Source organism: Poecilia reticulata, chromosome 23 (genome assembly GCF_904066995.2).
Source record: "Poecilia reticulata chromosome 23, P_reticulata-male-v2, whole genome shotgun sequence".
Taxonomy (NCBI): Eukaryota; Metazoa; Chordata; class Actinopteri; order Cyprinodontiformes; family Poeciliidae; genus Poecilia; species Poecilia reticulata.
In genome coordinates this window covers 13,158,806-13,175,330 of record NC_088852.1, presented here as the reverse complement: position 1 = coordinate 13,175,330, position 16,525 = coordinate 13,158,806, and the positions used below count along the sequence as shown (strand labels likewise).

General features: G+C 37.9%; 1 protein-coding gene across 2 annotated transcripts in view; it reads left to right on the top strand.

Moving 5' to 3' along the window:
* Window positions 1–16,525, top strand: part of tafa5a (TAFA chemokine like family member 5a) — a 160,398-nt gene that overhangs the window by 141,940 nt on the left and 1,933 nt on the right. For both annotated transcript variants that reach the window (XM_008401147.3, XM_008401148.3), the window contains exon 4: window positions 9,657–9,827. In XM_008401147.3, coding sequence (XP_008399369.1) covers window positions 9,657–9,665 — 9 coding nt within the window. In that variant the 3' untranslated portion in view covers window positions 9,666–9,827. The remainder of the gene's footprint in view (window positions 1–9,656; window positions 9,828–16,525) is intronic.

Here is a 16,525-nt window from a genome sequence, read left to right as displayed (position 1 = left end):
GTCAGTCAGTGTAACTCTCAGCCGCTTACGCTGACAATATGCAGAAAGTGACAGGTATTGCTTGCTTGCTTCATTGGCTACTTTAAACTTGGTGACAGCTAGTCAAATGGCTGGACAGCTAGGAGCACTCATCTGTTCCACAGGCTGTGTGTGATTGTGTGTGTGGTGTGTGTGTGTGTGTGTGTGTGTGTGTGTGTGTGTGTGTGTGTGTGCATGGGTGTGTGCATGTGATGGGGGAGTGTAAATGTGTGTAAGCAGCTCTCACTGTCAAGGAGTCTCTGAACTGGTTATATTATAAATATGCATTAGAACATAATGTATTATGTAACATAACATATATTAGAGTTATGTTCTCATTCAGTTGGTTGCAAAGTTAATACATTTTTTTATGGTCTGAAAACCTTGAGTTAAAAATATCGTGGTTCTACAGTATACAGTATTCTACAGTAGAATATAAAAATAAAATAAAATATAATTCATACCATGATCTGTTCCGTGATCTGAAGCTGCTCATTCTTTATTTTATTTATATTTTTTGTTTTCACATTTTAATTGCAAGTAAAATTATTAGTGTGGAAAAACTGTAAAATTGTTTTCTATGTTAAATAATGTTATATATATATATATATATAAGAAAACATGAGGGGAAATTACAACTAGCATGGACTACTGTGAAATTCTCATACTATTTAAATTTTGACTGAAAATGTCCAGTTATTCTAAGATTTTGGTATTTACATAAAATAGAAATAAACATTTAGTATGAACTTTAATTTAAATGAGAAAGCAACAATTTTTCCCACTGTAGCATTATACATTGATTATTCTTATGGTTACATTAATCTTATCTAACCATTTTGAGGTGGTGCCAGTTTACAGAGGTAATAAAGACACACACAAACACACACACGCGCACGCACACACACGGACTTAAGGGCCATTTAGAGTCTACATAAACCAGCATGCATATTTTTGACCTGTTGGCGGAAGCCAGAGAATGTGTGAATGCATGAGGGGAAGATGTAATTGAAACCTAGGATGCAACAATCCTAACTGTGCCATGTAATTTATTTCATTTAGTCGACCTTATTTAGAGTGAACAGTGGACCATGTGTAGTTTTGACACCAATTACTGTCAGCTGTTTTCACAATCAGAAATATTTCTAAGCCGACAAATGTATCTTTCTTTTATGTCCTGGAAAAGTGTAGTAGCTTTTTATCGGTCGGCCAACCAACAGTGCGAAGGAACAGGCGAGGAAGGGGGCAACGCTTTTCCTGATCTTGTTAGTCGAAGAAAACTCTGGCCACCTCAACGTCCAACATCTCATTAAAAGTGTGTCGACCCGTAGGGACAGTGGGAAGGAAACTCACAGGGGTTTGAATTTGTAAAACCTGGCGTAGCTTGATACCAGGAAGTACTCAATGTCTGACTTTGAAGCATAACAAGCTTAGATTGTTCCTTCTTCATCTGTTTTGGTTGCCAGCCCACAGTCATAGTTTTCCAATTGTAGTTCAATAAGTATATTACCTTAATAAGGGGCTGGTAATGGGTGGTGCTCCTTTATATTGTTTGTCTGTTTCTGTCATGATTACAAACATTTCCCCAAAAGGTAAATCTCAAATGCTTGTAATAAAACCTTAAAAATGTCTGAATTAGTTATTAGATAACATAGATTCCTTACATTTTTTTAACTTAGACTTCATGTGAGGGTTTTACTCAAGGCTCTTCACTTTTCCTCACTTGAACCTTCGAAAGAATAGCCCCTTCTCTGAGGGCTTTCAAACCGGAACCAAAGCCTACTGCCCGTCTTATTTAGGAATAACTCCCGGCTGTTTGCGGTCCACTGAGCATGTCCGACCTGTCCGTCAGGTGTTTCGGCAAAGAAACATCAGTGCTGACAAACAGACACATCCCGTGGGGTATTTGACTAAGCCGAGTTAATTTGACTCAGCCCCATAACCCCATAAAGAGCTATTCTGGACAAATGTCAGGAAGTACTGTGTGTGTGTATATATACGTGTATTTGTTTATATTACCCTAGTAAGGCTCTTTTGTGAGATTTCACTAAGTTGCAGAAGACCTATATGTGCATCATGGGGACCAAAACCTGGTAATAATGATGAGGTTTAAAGCAGTCTTTCTCAAACTGTTGGTCTGTGGGCGCCCCCTAGTCTTCCACAATGTACTGCGTGTATACAATAGTTTGTTTGAGACTCTATGCTTACCAACAGATTGTGTTTAAAAATAATAATGGAGCTTAAGATCGGGCCATTAAAATGAAGAGCCTGTGGAGAGAAAACAGTGCCAGGATTATTTTTATGATTGGAGCAATCCATGTCTGGAGGGATATTTTTCAGTTTCTTGGGGTTTACTGCGAAACTTGTGACTTTAGGATACAATTACAACACACTGCACACCACCAGGACACAGATCTAGGTCTGGGTCTGCCCAGCTTGGGGCTGCACTGATGCAGCTGGGCTGATGGTGACGAGGCGGTGAGCAGCAGTGCGCCCCACGCTGACCAACTGCATTTGTACAACACCTAAAATAAATTATTTACGTTGAGCTGAAAGAAAGCAAAATTAAGAATCCACACTTTAGACTTGTTCATAGTAATGTCATGGCTAGTCACATTTACAAAACCTCACCACACTTCTCATTAGGATGAACTAAGAAGACAATAAGTGTGTTGAGACTAATATTTTTAATTCATCTTGCATATGTTAAGATGCTGTGCTTTTGCGGGGGCAATTTCAAGTTAGGTGGTCTGTGAGTGTTTGTTAAATGGTCCTCAGCCTGGAAAAGTTTGACCAACACTGTTTTAGAGGTATGGTGTGAGATTATGGTCAGGTGTAAGGTTAGGTTTATGTAGTAACTAAAATCAATTAAAGTCAATAGGAAGTCCTAATATGGTTAGATATATAATTGTGTGAGTCTGTATGTGTTTATTGGTCAATTTTCTGTGAAGTGTTGAACAGGAGGCAGTTGTTCTTTATGCCTCTTAGCCTGCTAACCTCTTCTTCTCTAAGCTGGATTTGAGTTGCAAGACAGATTAGATATATGTGCCTGTCCTCCCTCAACCTACAGAATGTCACTCTGCAGCTTTTGTTTTGTGTTTCAGGATAAAAATAACTTCCCCTCAAACTTGCTTTCTCCTCACTTGACTCCTTTTGATTTTCTTCCCCCTCCTCCAACTCTTTTTTTTCTTCTTCTCACCTGTCTGTACTTCTGCCGTTTCCCTCGTGATGCATTTATCTTGTGCTGACCCTGCTTTGAGGAGCACACAGCTATGGCTGTCAATAAAGAAACGCCGTATAGATTTCTCCAAGGCCAGCTCCAGATGAATCATAGAAAGATTGATGTATGCATGTCTTATAGCTGACTGAGGTTTGGAATGAGGTTACGTTCAGTAGTGGGACTCAATGACTGCAGCCTTGAAAGGGCAACACCCACCAAGAACATCATTTGTAGCCCTCTGATAACTTTCTATTTTAAATAACTGAGCATGCAGTAACAAAAGTAGCTCCGATTAATGCATGTGGTAACAATAACAAATGTCTTGGAGCACATTTTGAGCTAAATAATAAAATACAAAGAGACACAAATGTATTTTGTCACAACAGCCAGAGAATATTCCACGTTTATGTTTTTGACATTTTAAATCTGGCATTAAAAAAAGAAAACATACCACTAGAATTTGATTTCAGCTTTATTGAGCATTATTTAGCATGGAGGATATATATATATATATATATATATATATATATATATATATATATATATATATATATATATATATATATATATATATATACAACCAACAATGGATGAAATAGCACCCCTTATATTTTGTTCCTTGCCTCTAAGTTGCTTTTGCAAAATGTAATCCAAGTTTTCATGTAGCTTTTGGAGCGACGGCTTCTTCCTCACTGAGCAGCTTGTCAGGCTGTGTAAGTCCAGGACTCATTTCAGCAAATTCTCCTGTTACCAGCTTCTTTATAAGCTCTTTTGCTGCTGTTGTGGAATTGATACCATCTGAACCGTGATGGGACTTAGTGTGTCACGGAGGCGTGTCTCTCTACCACAGATGTCATGAAGTAACTAATCAGAAGCTACCAATATCCTGACATCTTCATCTGGGAGTTCTTGTTATTCTTGCATTTAGCAAATAAAAATAATTTTGGTTATCTGAACTGCCCTACAATAGGAAAGTGTCGATATGAAAATATTCAAATGTATGAAGGCAACATGCAGGCTACACAAGTTCTCATCTGTTAAATAAGAGTTATTTATTAAATAACATGAACATAAAAAATATTAATTGTTAAAACTAAGTGTATTTTTCTTACAAGACATAGGGGGATATAATACACAATACAAGGACAACTAGGTCTTTCTTTTCATAAAAATAAAATAGAAACTAAAATATGATCAAAGTAAGGTTTGAAAACCTAGTTTTATATAAATGTCCTGTCTTTTAAGTGTGTGATTAATCCTGTCGTAAGAATAAATCTATTAACCGGATAATAAATGTTAAAAAAAATTCAAGAATTTTCATTTGTATGATTTACTGTTTTCTCTTTTCTCTCTTTCCAACAAAAACCAGATAATAAAAGACTTCGGTTTCTTTCATGAGTCTCAACTAGACCTTTTGTTTTGAAGGACAATTTTGTTTAGAGACTTCATTTATTTTATTTGTTGTTTGTCGTTTTATTTATTTATTTTGGATATTTAAATAGCCTTCCAGCTCCGATGTTAAATGTTCATTGGAATTTAAAGTTTGTTGATCTTTCAGGAAGTATTTTGAAGGAGTTATTTTTTCTGTTCAAATTAATACATTTTTAGTTCCCCGCCATACAACCATACATTTGATCAGCAAAATGGACAGCAAGTACAAATTGTGCTGCTTGTACTTTTTGTACAGCAGCAGGCTAAAAGAAGCGAGGTAATACAAATGGGAAAATAAATATAATGCATCAGGTTTGTGCCGGGGTGCATCAAAGGAAGTGTGAGGTTGGGGTTTTTTAAACCAAACCTCGTCACTGATTCATCGTTCACTGTGGCCTGCCCTTGAGGTGCAAATGTAATCTGATTTGATTTCCTCCCCCACCACGGCCACCTGGTGAGCATAATCATCCCTGGATGCGCTTCCTTTTTCAGTCGGAGCTGAAGGACTTCAAACCTTTATTATTCCGATGCCTCCTGTGGCTCTAAATGGAAGAGTAGACGTTAAGATACTTAAAAAAAAAAACGAATTGTGTTTTGTATGTTTTTGATGGCTTGAGTACCTTTAATTTAAAATTCAAAACATTCACGGGAAATGATTAAAATGTTTTTTTTTTTTACATAAAGATCTCTGGATTATTATTATTTTTTTCTTAAACGGATCTCTTTTTTTTAAATAAAGCCTCCTGTGGATACATTTGTACACAGCCTGTCCTAAAACAACAACAAAAAAACTTAGGTGCACAAATTTGCATCAGTTTTTAATTTAAATAAAAAGGTTTCTTTAGTCAGACTCTGATCAGCAACCCAAGAGCGACAGCACATCAACTTTCAAAAGCTCAACAGTTTACGCTGCTTTAGATCTGACATCCTTGGAAGTCTCTCTCTCTCTCTCTCACTCTCTCCCCCGCCATGCTGCTTCTCTCTCCGTGCTTCACAAAAGGCCGACAGATCACCTGAGGGGATTCTGCTTTTCTCCCTTTACGCCGTTCTCACTTTTTTTCCCCTTCCCTTTCTCTCTGAGCTCTCGCTCCCCTCATGCATGCCGACTGCGATAGCTCTCTGCACCGTTTGATCTGCCAGTCTGAAATGATGGAGGGCACAACACAATGCTGCTCATCTCTGGAGAGAGTGTGGCTTTCACTGAGACGGCGACGTATAGCAGAAGACCACATACTCTTCCGCTTAAACACAGCGTCTTGCTAAAGCAGCCAATGCATCAGTACTCTGGGGGATTATGTGTGCAATTTCAGGCAATTTAGCACTGTGAACAAACAAGATCCTATATGTAAAGTACAAATATGTTTTTTTTAAAAGATGGAAAACGTATGTTAACATTGTCAAAGGAAAGTAAATTCTGTTTTTTAAGGTGTTTAAGGTTGTTTTGGGCGCATTATCTTCTCACAATGATTTCTATTTTGCTCTGATAAATAATGACATGGCTCCTTAACACACTTCCTTTGTTACATTTATTTAATATATATTCACAAAAACAAGGCGAACTGGAAAAAAGCAGAGTCCATCTTAAGCCTGAGTAAAAATATTATGGCTTCATGCTATAACAATTAGCTTTTTAGCTTAAAAAAAAATCCATTAGCGATATTGAAGCCATTTATTCTTACGGTTTCAGCACTGTCTGGACAATTATGTCATTTTCTGCAGTGTTTTCCATATTTTAATAAGCATGGAGAAAGAAAGTAGTTTTGAAAACTACCTTTAGGCCAAGACTTCATTCCATATCCCATCCTAAATGTTGTCCTACCCTTTTTCTTCCCCCCTTTCTTCTTTCCTTCTATTTTTCCTTCCTGTTTCTGGGCTTTTTCATTTTCCATCCTTCCTTATGTCTTTGGGTTCCTACGCTATAACTATGGGTTTATTTATGTTTCTCCAAGAGTAAAACTTTTTCCAAGCAGCCAGCTTTATCTGGAGGGAAAAGTGGAGCATCCTTCTTTCAGTCAGTCGTTCTCTGCCCTCTTTAAAAGGACTTGAAAAAATATGTGACTTAAAAATGGGTAAAATAAAAATAAATTAAAAAAACATCTATATTTTACACTTCACTATACCTTTTTGTATAACTTTCAGTAAAGCAGCAAAAGCCTATCAGGTAGCTTAGTGAAAAAAATAATGAAAAATGCACTTGCCATTATAAAGACTGCTGCAGACGTCACAGTTTTGTGTTTTTTACTCGAAGCAAACGTCACAACACGGCATTTTTAATACTGGAAGGACATTAGCAAACACGGTAATAATCCTCTGACTGGTTCTTAATCATATGTTCCATTAGGCTGCTTCTGACTGTCAGTTTTTTTAGGATGTAAACAGCGTGGCACCTACTGAGAGAAAGATGGTGATTACAGTAATCAAGACTTTTTCAGCGAGGAAAGCAGAAGACAGGAATTAGGAAACAAGATGAACTGTCACACTCCAACTCAGACGAGTGAGGAGAAGATATTATAATATTTGATAATGTATGAGCTCATGAGTTGGCATATGCATATTTCATAGACTTTCAAGACGCCATGTGGGAGGAGGAGGACACTCTTGTGTGCATAATATGCACAGAGCTGAGGACTGTTTTTTTTATATTTTTATCCCTGCATTAAGGCGCGGTATTGTGTAAAATCAATATTTTTGAGCTTTACATTGTTGTAATTCCCTCATCAAAAACATACCTGGAGAGTGTGATTCTTTCTCGCATGTTTGAGAAATCCTGTAATAATATCCCATTGCAACCATTGAGCTGTGCAAAACGCCTGGGCAGACCTAGCTCCGCCTTCGAGGACGCAGCTCCTCCTTCAAGCTGCAGCTTCCGAGCTTCTGCCTCACAGAGCTCTCCTTCCCCCACTCTGCTCCTTCAAACTAGCCATCAGCAATTAGCAAACACCTGGTGGAACTGCACAACTTTGAGCTCATTGTACGAGCTACTTCTCAGTGCAACGCTGGTAAAAACATTGCTAAAGGGTTAATGGAGGAACCATATTCTGATGACTTCCTGAAGAAGGAGGTTTTGAAAGAGCAGGAGTTTTTAAAGAGACAGAAACTCAATTTCAAGGTGTTAAATTATGAAGTCAAATTTCTTTTAAGCCATATTTGATATATACAGCTTTTTTTATATGTATAATTGAAGGTGATGTAGTTACTTAATTGTGCTAGAAAATGGCTCCTGGAAAATACTTACTGCCCCTTTAAATATAGTGTCTAGAAAAAAAACAAAAAACATTTTTAATCTGATCTAAAAAAAAAAAAATCTCCTTAGGCTTAGAAAGTGTTGAACACCCCCACTTACTGCCTGTTTCCTCCACTCTTTGACTTTGTGGATCCTGTTCGGACTGGGCCTGATGGGATCTTCCCCAGCCCCTCCACCACCATGCAGCCCCCCCTCCCCCCAGCGGTTGTGGGTCGGCACGAGGCTTGGTAATTGATCCCTCTGGGCCCTGCAGATGGATCCAGCTGAGGGCTGAACTAAGCAGACAGCTGCTCAGGCGGGCCCCCGTACAGGCTGATAGAAGGGGAGAAAGATAAAGAAACACTGTTGCCGCTAACGGTTAGCCCCGTCTGCCGGCATCCCGCTCTGCAGTGAGCAAACTCAGCACTTTGCTTTGTCTTGAAGCGAACAAGTTCCCTCCATTTTTGGGGAGGTGTTAACAGGGAGTGAAGCAAGAGGAAGGGACATGGTAAAGTCCGTCTTTTAAAGTTCTTATCAGCAAACTAAGAGCCTGTGGGAATAATCTGCTAAGTAAGCTTAAATTTAAGCTTCTTCTGTGCAGCGAGTGGAAAAGTCCACTTTTGTGTTTCAGCCAAGTGTCCACATTGCTTTGCTCTACCGCTTTAACAACTTCAGGATGGATGAGAAGAAAGTGGTTTTATAAGCATCGATTGATGTAAAGTTTATGTTGAGAAACGAACTTTTGAGAGTTGAAACATAATTCAACATGTCAGAATGTCGGCGCTGCAGGTTTTGTCGAAAGCTCTTAAAATGTTACTATTTATCTAAATGTGGTATTTAACCTTTATTTAAAAGCCTTTCTGTTTCTACTGAGATTGAAAATGAATAATAGCTCAAGAAAGGTAAGCAGTGTTTCTTTGGCTTGCACCAGTCTTCCACAGCTTAATTCAATCCTATTAGCAACAAAAAATATATGGAAAGAGCAATAAATTAATACATTTACGCATTATGTTGTGTTAAGATACTGCTTTATAAACAAGTAAAAGCTTTTTTTTTCTTGATTTAAGTGAGTTGACAGTTTCCGAACATCTCAGGTTTCCAGGGAGTTGGTTCCATTTTACGAGCGGCACCTGATTGATTTTCCATAGATCTGTAATGACACAGATACAATAATAAAAGAATCCTCTAGTTCTTTATGTGCTCTGCTCTGACAGGAAACCCTAATGTGATCATGAGTTTTAAGGCAAGGTTGTTACAGTTGAGTTCTGCGTTCATATCCACACCAAGTGTTTTGCATTCTTACTGGACTTTAAAGAATTTTAACAAAGAAAAAATGTATTTTTTTTGTTTGTTACCAATTTCATGTCAATCCATCTCTATGTGCTGTTGACTCTTGTTTGGTGTCGTTTATTGGATTAGATTGAAGTGTGAGAAAATAATCCTTGCCTTTCTACTTCCAAATTCTGGAGGTAATCTCTGATAAACCAGAACAACACAGAACATACTTTCCCTAATTCTAATCTTTTTACAGCAACTCCATGGCTATTTCAAACGATCTTTTGAATGCTGCATATCAACATTTTAACAATGCCAGAGCTCAACTACCATTCTTACACCAACACAAGCCCAGAACAACCTGTAAATTAAAGGCACCAGTTTCCCTTCTAGATAAGTTGGTAGTGGTGGTGTTGATGGGGGATGAGACTGTCTAAATTTGAGACCTGATAACCATCGCCCCCTTCCCCTCTTCCTCTCTTCCTTCAGGCTCTATGACGCGACAAGAGTTCCCCTCAACATTCTTGCACTATGGAGAGCATTGATGACCCCTTGACAGACAGCCAAAACCCACCAACCAACACCACCACCCACCAACACAACAGCAGCTCCACCCTAACCCTGGTCGCAGAGCACCAAGGGCTTCTTTGACGCTGCAAGGTACAATAAAAACCCTGTTTTAAAAACCCTTATGTTTTTTTTTATTTTAAAGAAAGCTCATTTAAATCATTGACCAGGCCGGGAAAACCTTGAACATGACATCAATTAAGACTGAGGAAGCAGTGCAGCAGAGGTAAGAAATACTGCCACCTGCAGGTGGGAAAACAAACTAGCATACAACTGAAAATGATCACACTTATTTCAACGTATCACGCTATTATTTGAATTATTGTTTTTTATCGCAGCAGGTGTATGCCTAACTCTGATAGATGTATTGAACAGCTAACCAAATCTTGCTTTAAATTTCTCCACAACTTTATTCCTGGCCTGTTTGCTGTGTTACTTTGTCTTCATGATGCTTTTAGTTCAGTGGGCTACGGCAGCTCTGGAGGGAAGTGCTTGCACGAAAGTTTTAGAATTTAAATTGTAAAAAAAATAATAAAAAATCATCGGTAAAGCATGTATATTTTTTCCACTCTATAGACATCAGAGTGTGAAGACATTTACGAGGCACTTTATTCATAGGGATGTGTTTATAGCATACAAACAGTGTTTGCTTGCCTGTTTGTTTGGCTTACTCATTTTCTCTTGTGTATGTTTAGCCACTGAAAATCCATGTGTGCAGCAAATCTAATAACACTACCCCCCCTCCGCACCCCCCTAACTTTTATAGGCACACCTTATATTTTCCCTTACAATTGCTTCGCTGCGACAGGTTGCATCAGGCTGACGAACAACGCAGGGCGCCAGACAGACCGGGATATTAATACATGCGACTGGGAAATAGAGAGTCGCCGCGCTGTAAATTTAACATGCGACACAATAAAAGGGTTGAGGCCGAAGTCGTAAAGATGGCCGCTCTCACGGAGAAAGCCGGCCTCGTCTGTTGAGTCAATACTGTCGCCATTTATGGCCGGTGTTATGATTCGCTTTTAAAGCAAAGATTTGAGCCTGCTGCTTTTCTGTCCAGACGAGTGTGTCCACAGCAGATGCCAGACTATATTTAGACACAGAGCTCGATTCCTGTTGTCGACTCTTACAGCTGTAGTGCACAGCGCTGTTTACTCAGACAGGATAGAAGCATTTGGTCCTTTAATTGAGTCTCTCTCTGTTTACACTACCATGCAAAAGTATTCCTACCTGTTAACATTTTCTGCATTTTAACGTCATACTTTGTATTTTATTGGGGTTTTATGTAAGGGAAATAATTTGTTTTTTGACCATTTTCATAAATAAAATGTTAAAATGTGCACCCTGCACTGAACCCCTTTCAATGCGAGACCCCTAAATAAAATCCAGTGTCAAGTTGATGTTCACTCTACTGAGTTGTTGGTGACATACCCCAATTAGATTTTTGCCTTGCAGTAGAAATAGAAGTCAAAGGCAGTTCTATGAAGTATTTGTTTAAAAAAAAAAAAAAACTCATCCATTATTTTACTTCCTTTTTGCATTTTCTGTAGATGTTACATCTAAAATCCCAATAACATTTATCATTGTAAGAAGCCAAAATGTGAAACAGATTGCAAGGTGTAAATTATTTTTTTGACATACAAATGTTCAAGCTGGAACCTTTGTATTTGTTTCTGGTACATCCGTAAACTTCTTAGCCCACTGACATTAAGTTTTGCTTCAAAACACAATCTAACAAGATGATTGTTGTCTGCATGTTTTACAGACATTTAGATCATCACTGGAGGTATTGAAGCCCAAAATCTAACTTTATTCTGTTGATTTGTTGACTGAAACTCAGTTTAAGACAATCTGATGCCTACATCAGTTTGTAGCAACAACTAATTTGCAACCTGATCCTAGAAGGACCTTTGACAGTTACTTTTATTGAAAATTTAAGATGAACATTAAATACAATAAAATAACCAAGATACAAAACAATGAGATATCCCCATTGCTAATGTCAGCATCTACAGTTCACATTTCCAAAGGAGTATCTTTTTAAAGATCAATAATCACGGGTTGGTTAAAATTGAAAGCAGAATAGATGCAATAGCACTTTGCACCAATCTGATAGCTGAATAACCTAAATAACAGATTAAAAACTATAAATATCTTTCAGTTCCCATGTAGATTTATTATTTAGCACCAAAAAGTATTTCTTATTTAACAAATATATGGTTTTTGATTAAAATGCAATTAATTACAGACCCTTCAATTTACTCAGTAAATATGTTTGACAGTTCCAAGAAGTTATTTAGTGTCCTAAACAAATCAGTGCCGTTCTGCTGCGAATGCCACCAGGAGTAAATCTGCTCCAATGTTTCCTCCTGAGAACTGAGTCCTGATCCTATTGTTGAATGCAGAGTGAAATGTGTTTACTTTGATGTTCTGAGGAAATGCGCTTTGAAAGGCCTGATAATGACATAACACCCCCGATAGCTTTGAACTCCCCCATCCTAATGTGAGACAGGGACCGGCGTCTGGAGGCCCATGCATACATGTTCATGGATTTTGATCTCGGCATCTGCTTCAGGCATTATCCCAACATCACAGCATGTAATGAGCAATTTCCCGTCCCTTATTAACCTGTGGATCGTTCCTAACCTACTTGTTCTCTTATGAATATTCATCCGGAAAAACTATTGTGCTGCAGCAAGACGGAGAACGCGCTTCAGTGCAAAAAGACTTGGGACATGAAACAAGGAGAGGTTCGCACCAAGCAATGCGTTGTGATGCAAAAAGCAAGGTCAGATTTGTCAAACTGTGTAAAGATTGTACAAAATCATTTCGTCATTCGGCTGTTGCATTATTCACGTCGAACAAGAATGAGTACTTTGGAGAGCCCGTGTAGATTTGTTGTCTTTGAAGTGTGTCCATTCACACGTTCACCGTGGGTCTCGGCACAGTGACATTTTGAAAGGGAGTCAGGAAGAGTTCACACAGAAAATGTCAACCCAGAACTGCCATATTTGCACATTTTCACTCCTGGAACTCCTGTCAACATCTATGTTGTGCGCGTACAGTTTTCATCCACTTGCAAACATATTCAGTCAGAACAACTGCGGATGCAATGCACATTTCCATGCATCAGTCAAAGCCCCAAGGGAAAAGAATCTCCAAGTAACATAGCTGAAATCGAATGTCTTCCTCATCCTCAAACTAATCCTCCCAGGCACGTATTGATACGAATCGAGTGAATTGTTTGGCCGCTCTGTAACAAGAGAAAATTGCATGTTAACACAGATGAATTTTGTTTGTCATATTCCCTAAAGAATCCTCCTGCAGTTATAAATCTGACTTAACAGCTTCATTTATTGTCACATGGATGCATCAAGTTACTTTGGCCCAAGGTGTTTCTGTTTGAGTCGGGTCAGTATGACTTACACACCTACATATTGTCATTTTGTTAATTCTGATCAGATTGAAAAAATCCATGGACTCCTAGGTCCTGTACATGTAGATAAAACATAATTTGATGTAGGTATTTTTATTTTTTCTCTTACAAATTCAAAGACATACCTTTAGGGCTATTTGGTCTGCTGCTCTTTGAAGGTTAGGGTTCTTCTAATCATAATTTAAAATTTTTTTTTACATCTTATCTGATGAACCTCAAGTAACTATTACTTCAGGCATCTTTTTTATTTTTTTTATTTTTTTGCAATTATATAATTTTGTATGAACTTTGCACCTGCTTTTAATAGAGCGCCCACGTTTTCCTAAAATGAGATTTGTGTATGGTAATAACAGTAAACTATTTACTACAGTATAAATGTGAGCAAAAAATGTGAACAAAATCATAGAAAACTTACTATGCAGCTAGTCTTGCATTTCTTCTCTCTAACATCTCTGCAGTTATTCTACCTTTTTTTTTTCTTCATTTGTGTAATTTAAATGCCATTATGCCCACTAGGAGGCTCTAAAAGACCAACACTGTGGCATCAAAAACTTGTCTGGCCAAGCAGTTTGCTGTCATGACTTTTACCTTTTACCTTTAATGATTTAGCTCATTTGATGTCCAGGTCCAACAAAACCATGACATTATCTCCAATAAACCGAGAGTCAGCGGGATGTTTAATATTCCCAAAGCATAAGACAATGTCATCTGTGATACATGATAGTACTCCATTCAACACCTGCCTCTTTCATGGCAAATTGCACCCTGTGAAATCGTCAAGAGTTTATTATTATGAATTAGGCTTCGGTGGCTGTGCAGCGCTCCTGGAAGGCATCGGTACCTCTATCAAGTTAACTGTGTGACTGGCAGTGGCCAGATGGTGAGGAAGCTGCTGGAAGAAGCTCTCTGTTGTAGATTATGTTTTTCGCACGGTCTCTGCACTGTTACTAACTGCTTTTATTAGCTTACACTCACTAAATATGTCTAAATATTTGATTTGCAAAACACTCTTACAGTGCAATCAGAGGGCTGTAATTAACATCCTCATTTGCACGGGAACAACGGCTAAATGTGATTTTCATGACAAGGGAACGCACGGAACAAAAGAAACCTTTTTGTTTTCTAGGCAAGTGTTGGAGAAAAAAAGCAACATGGCATTTATATAAATGATGAAAGACTGAAGCAAGCTGTTTGCAAGTTTAAAACTACTTTTTAAAAAGATAGTTGGTGCTTTTTCCTTTCATTCACCTGACTGCAGTTCTTTGAGACATAAAGGGGAAATTACCTTTGCAACAGCCCCTATTTTGTAGATCTAAATTTTTTATTTTGCCTCATTGTTTTCACAAGTAAATGTAAAATGCAGTTGATTTAGAAAATGATATGTTGTTTTAATAGTTTTTACTTAAAACTTTTCTTAAAACTAGTCTAAATTGAGATTTCAGAGGTTTCTCTCGAGATTAACTCAACAAAACCATTGGCAAATGTTTAAAGTAATACCAATATTTTCATACCCATACATTGTGCGGAAGCTGAGAGCGTACGTTTTCTGCATGTACATTTTGCCAATGGCTGTATCGAGATGAGTTCATTTCCTAATAGTTTTGTCACCATGACGAGTTAATCTGGAGGAAACGTTTGGATTCCTGAGATTAACTCGTTATCTTAACAAAACCATCGGAAATGAACTCGTTATTTTGAGAAATTAGCCTACCTTGAGAAACTCATTGGAAAACTAACTTATTTCAGGAAAACGGAAAATTACCTCGAGAAAACCTTTGAGAAAAAGCATAAGCGGAGAACGTCAGCTTTCCGCTTCCATAGAATTGTCATTTCATTCCAAACATTTCATGCATGTAAACAAACCATCTGAAACCAATCTTCCCATTTTTTTCCCACTTGGGCCCAATTTTGATTCTCTAGTTTTTGCCATTTACAAATTTAAAATCTTTGTTTGTAGTCTAAATATAAAGTTTTAAATGAGTAGGAAGAGCAAAATGTGACGTATGTTTCTTTGTAGGCCAGTATGAACGTTTCACAACATCTCCACTCAGCCGGTATGAAATGTCAGTAAGTTGGATGGCAATTGACACAATAAGCTCAAAACATCCTGTGTTTCTACATGTTGCCATTTTGTCTCATCCCACAAAAGGTAATCATGCCTCACCACTTTGTCTAATACCTTTAATGTGAACAATTTCGAATGATACATATTTTGATTTATTGTCTTTATACATTTCTGATATTTTAAAAGCTGAGTCTGCTATTGTCAAAAAGAAATTGAATTATTTACTCACTGTGTCGTGGCCCATTTTTTCAGTAATTTGTACTCAAGAGTGTGGAAAGGAGAACTGCAAGTCCTAAACGGATCTCCATCAGGCCTTTTGGAAATCCAGTGTTGACTCCAGCACCATCTGTTTCCACACAACGCTAACAGATCAGATGATGGATCATGAGTCAGTCTGGCAACAGGTTTGCTGGAAGAAAATACAAATGGCAGCATTTTGTTTTGTAAACAGAATAATTAATAGGCTAAGGATAGCAACCCATAGCTTAACCCATAGCTTAACCCATAGCTTAACCTAGCATACAGACAGCATGCAGCTGTCTGAAGTTAAAAATAATAAGCTAAAACAGACTTCAATTGGATTGATTTTTTTGTTTTTATTTTTTTTTTTACCAACACAAAAATTGCATAATTATGGGGAAATGAAAGTTGATTTTTGGTTGTTTTTTAAGAATAAGAATCAAGAGTCAAAGATGTCATTTGAGGGAATGTGACTTTGTCCATCTAGACCAGGGGTGGGCAAACTTGGTCCTCGAGGGCCGATGTCTCTCTGGTCCAGCAACAGCTGAATCACCTCCTGAGTGCAGTCTGGTTCTCCAGAGTCCTGCTAACGACCTCATTATTTGAGTCAGGTGTGTTGAAGTAGAGACGCATCTATAAGTTGCAGGACTCCGGCCCTCCAGGCCTGGAGTTGCCCGCCCCTGATCTAGACTAAGAATTTTTACTTAATCTTCGCAAAAATATCGCAAACTCAGATTGAATGGTGCATCTGCAAATTGCAATTTTCTTGCCACAAACTAATTTTTATTAATTCTAGAATTTGACAAGCGTTTAACATGTTTATGCCTTGTTCAAATCTATTTGAAACTCTCAGTCATCAGTCTTTTGCAGTCTTCATCTAAGCACGTTGAACTGTCTTTGTTTAAAGAGGTGCTATACAAACAAAACGTATTACAGTTGAAAACGGATATTTACATTCGCTGAATAAAAAGCCACAAACATGTCTTTTATTCTCACTTTCTGAACTTAACTCACCAAATTGACCCAAGTTATTAAATGCAGTTATCC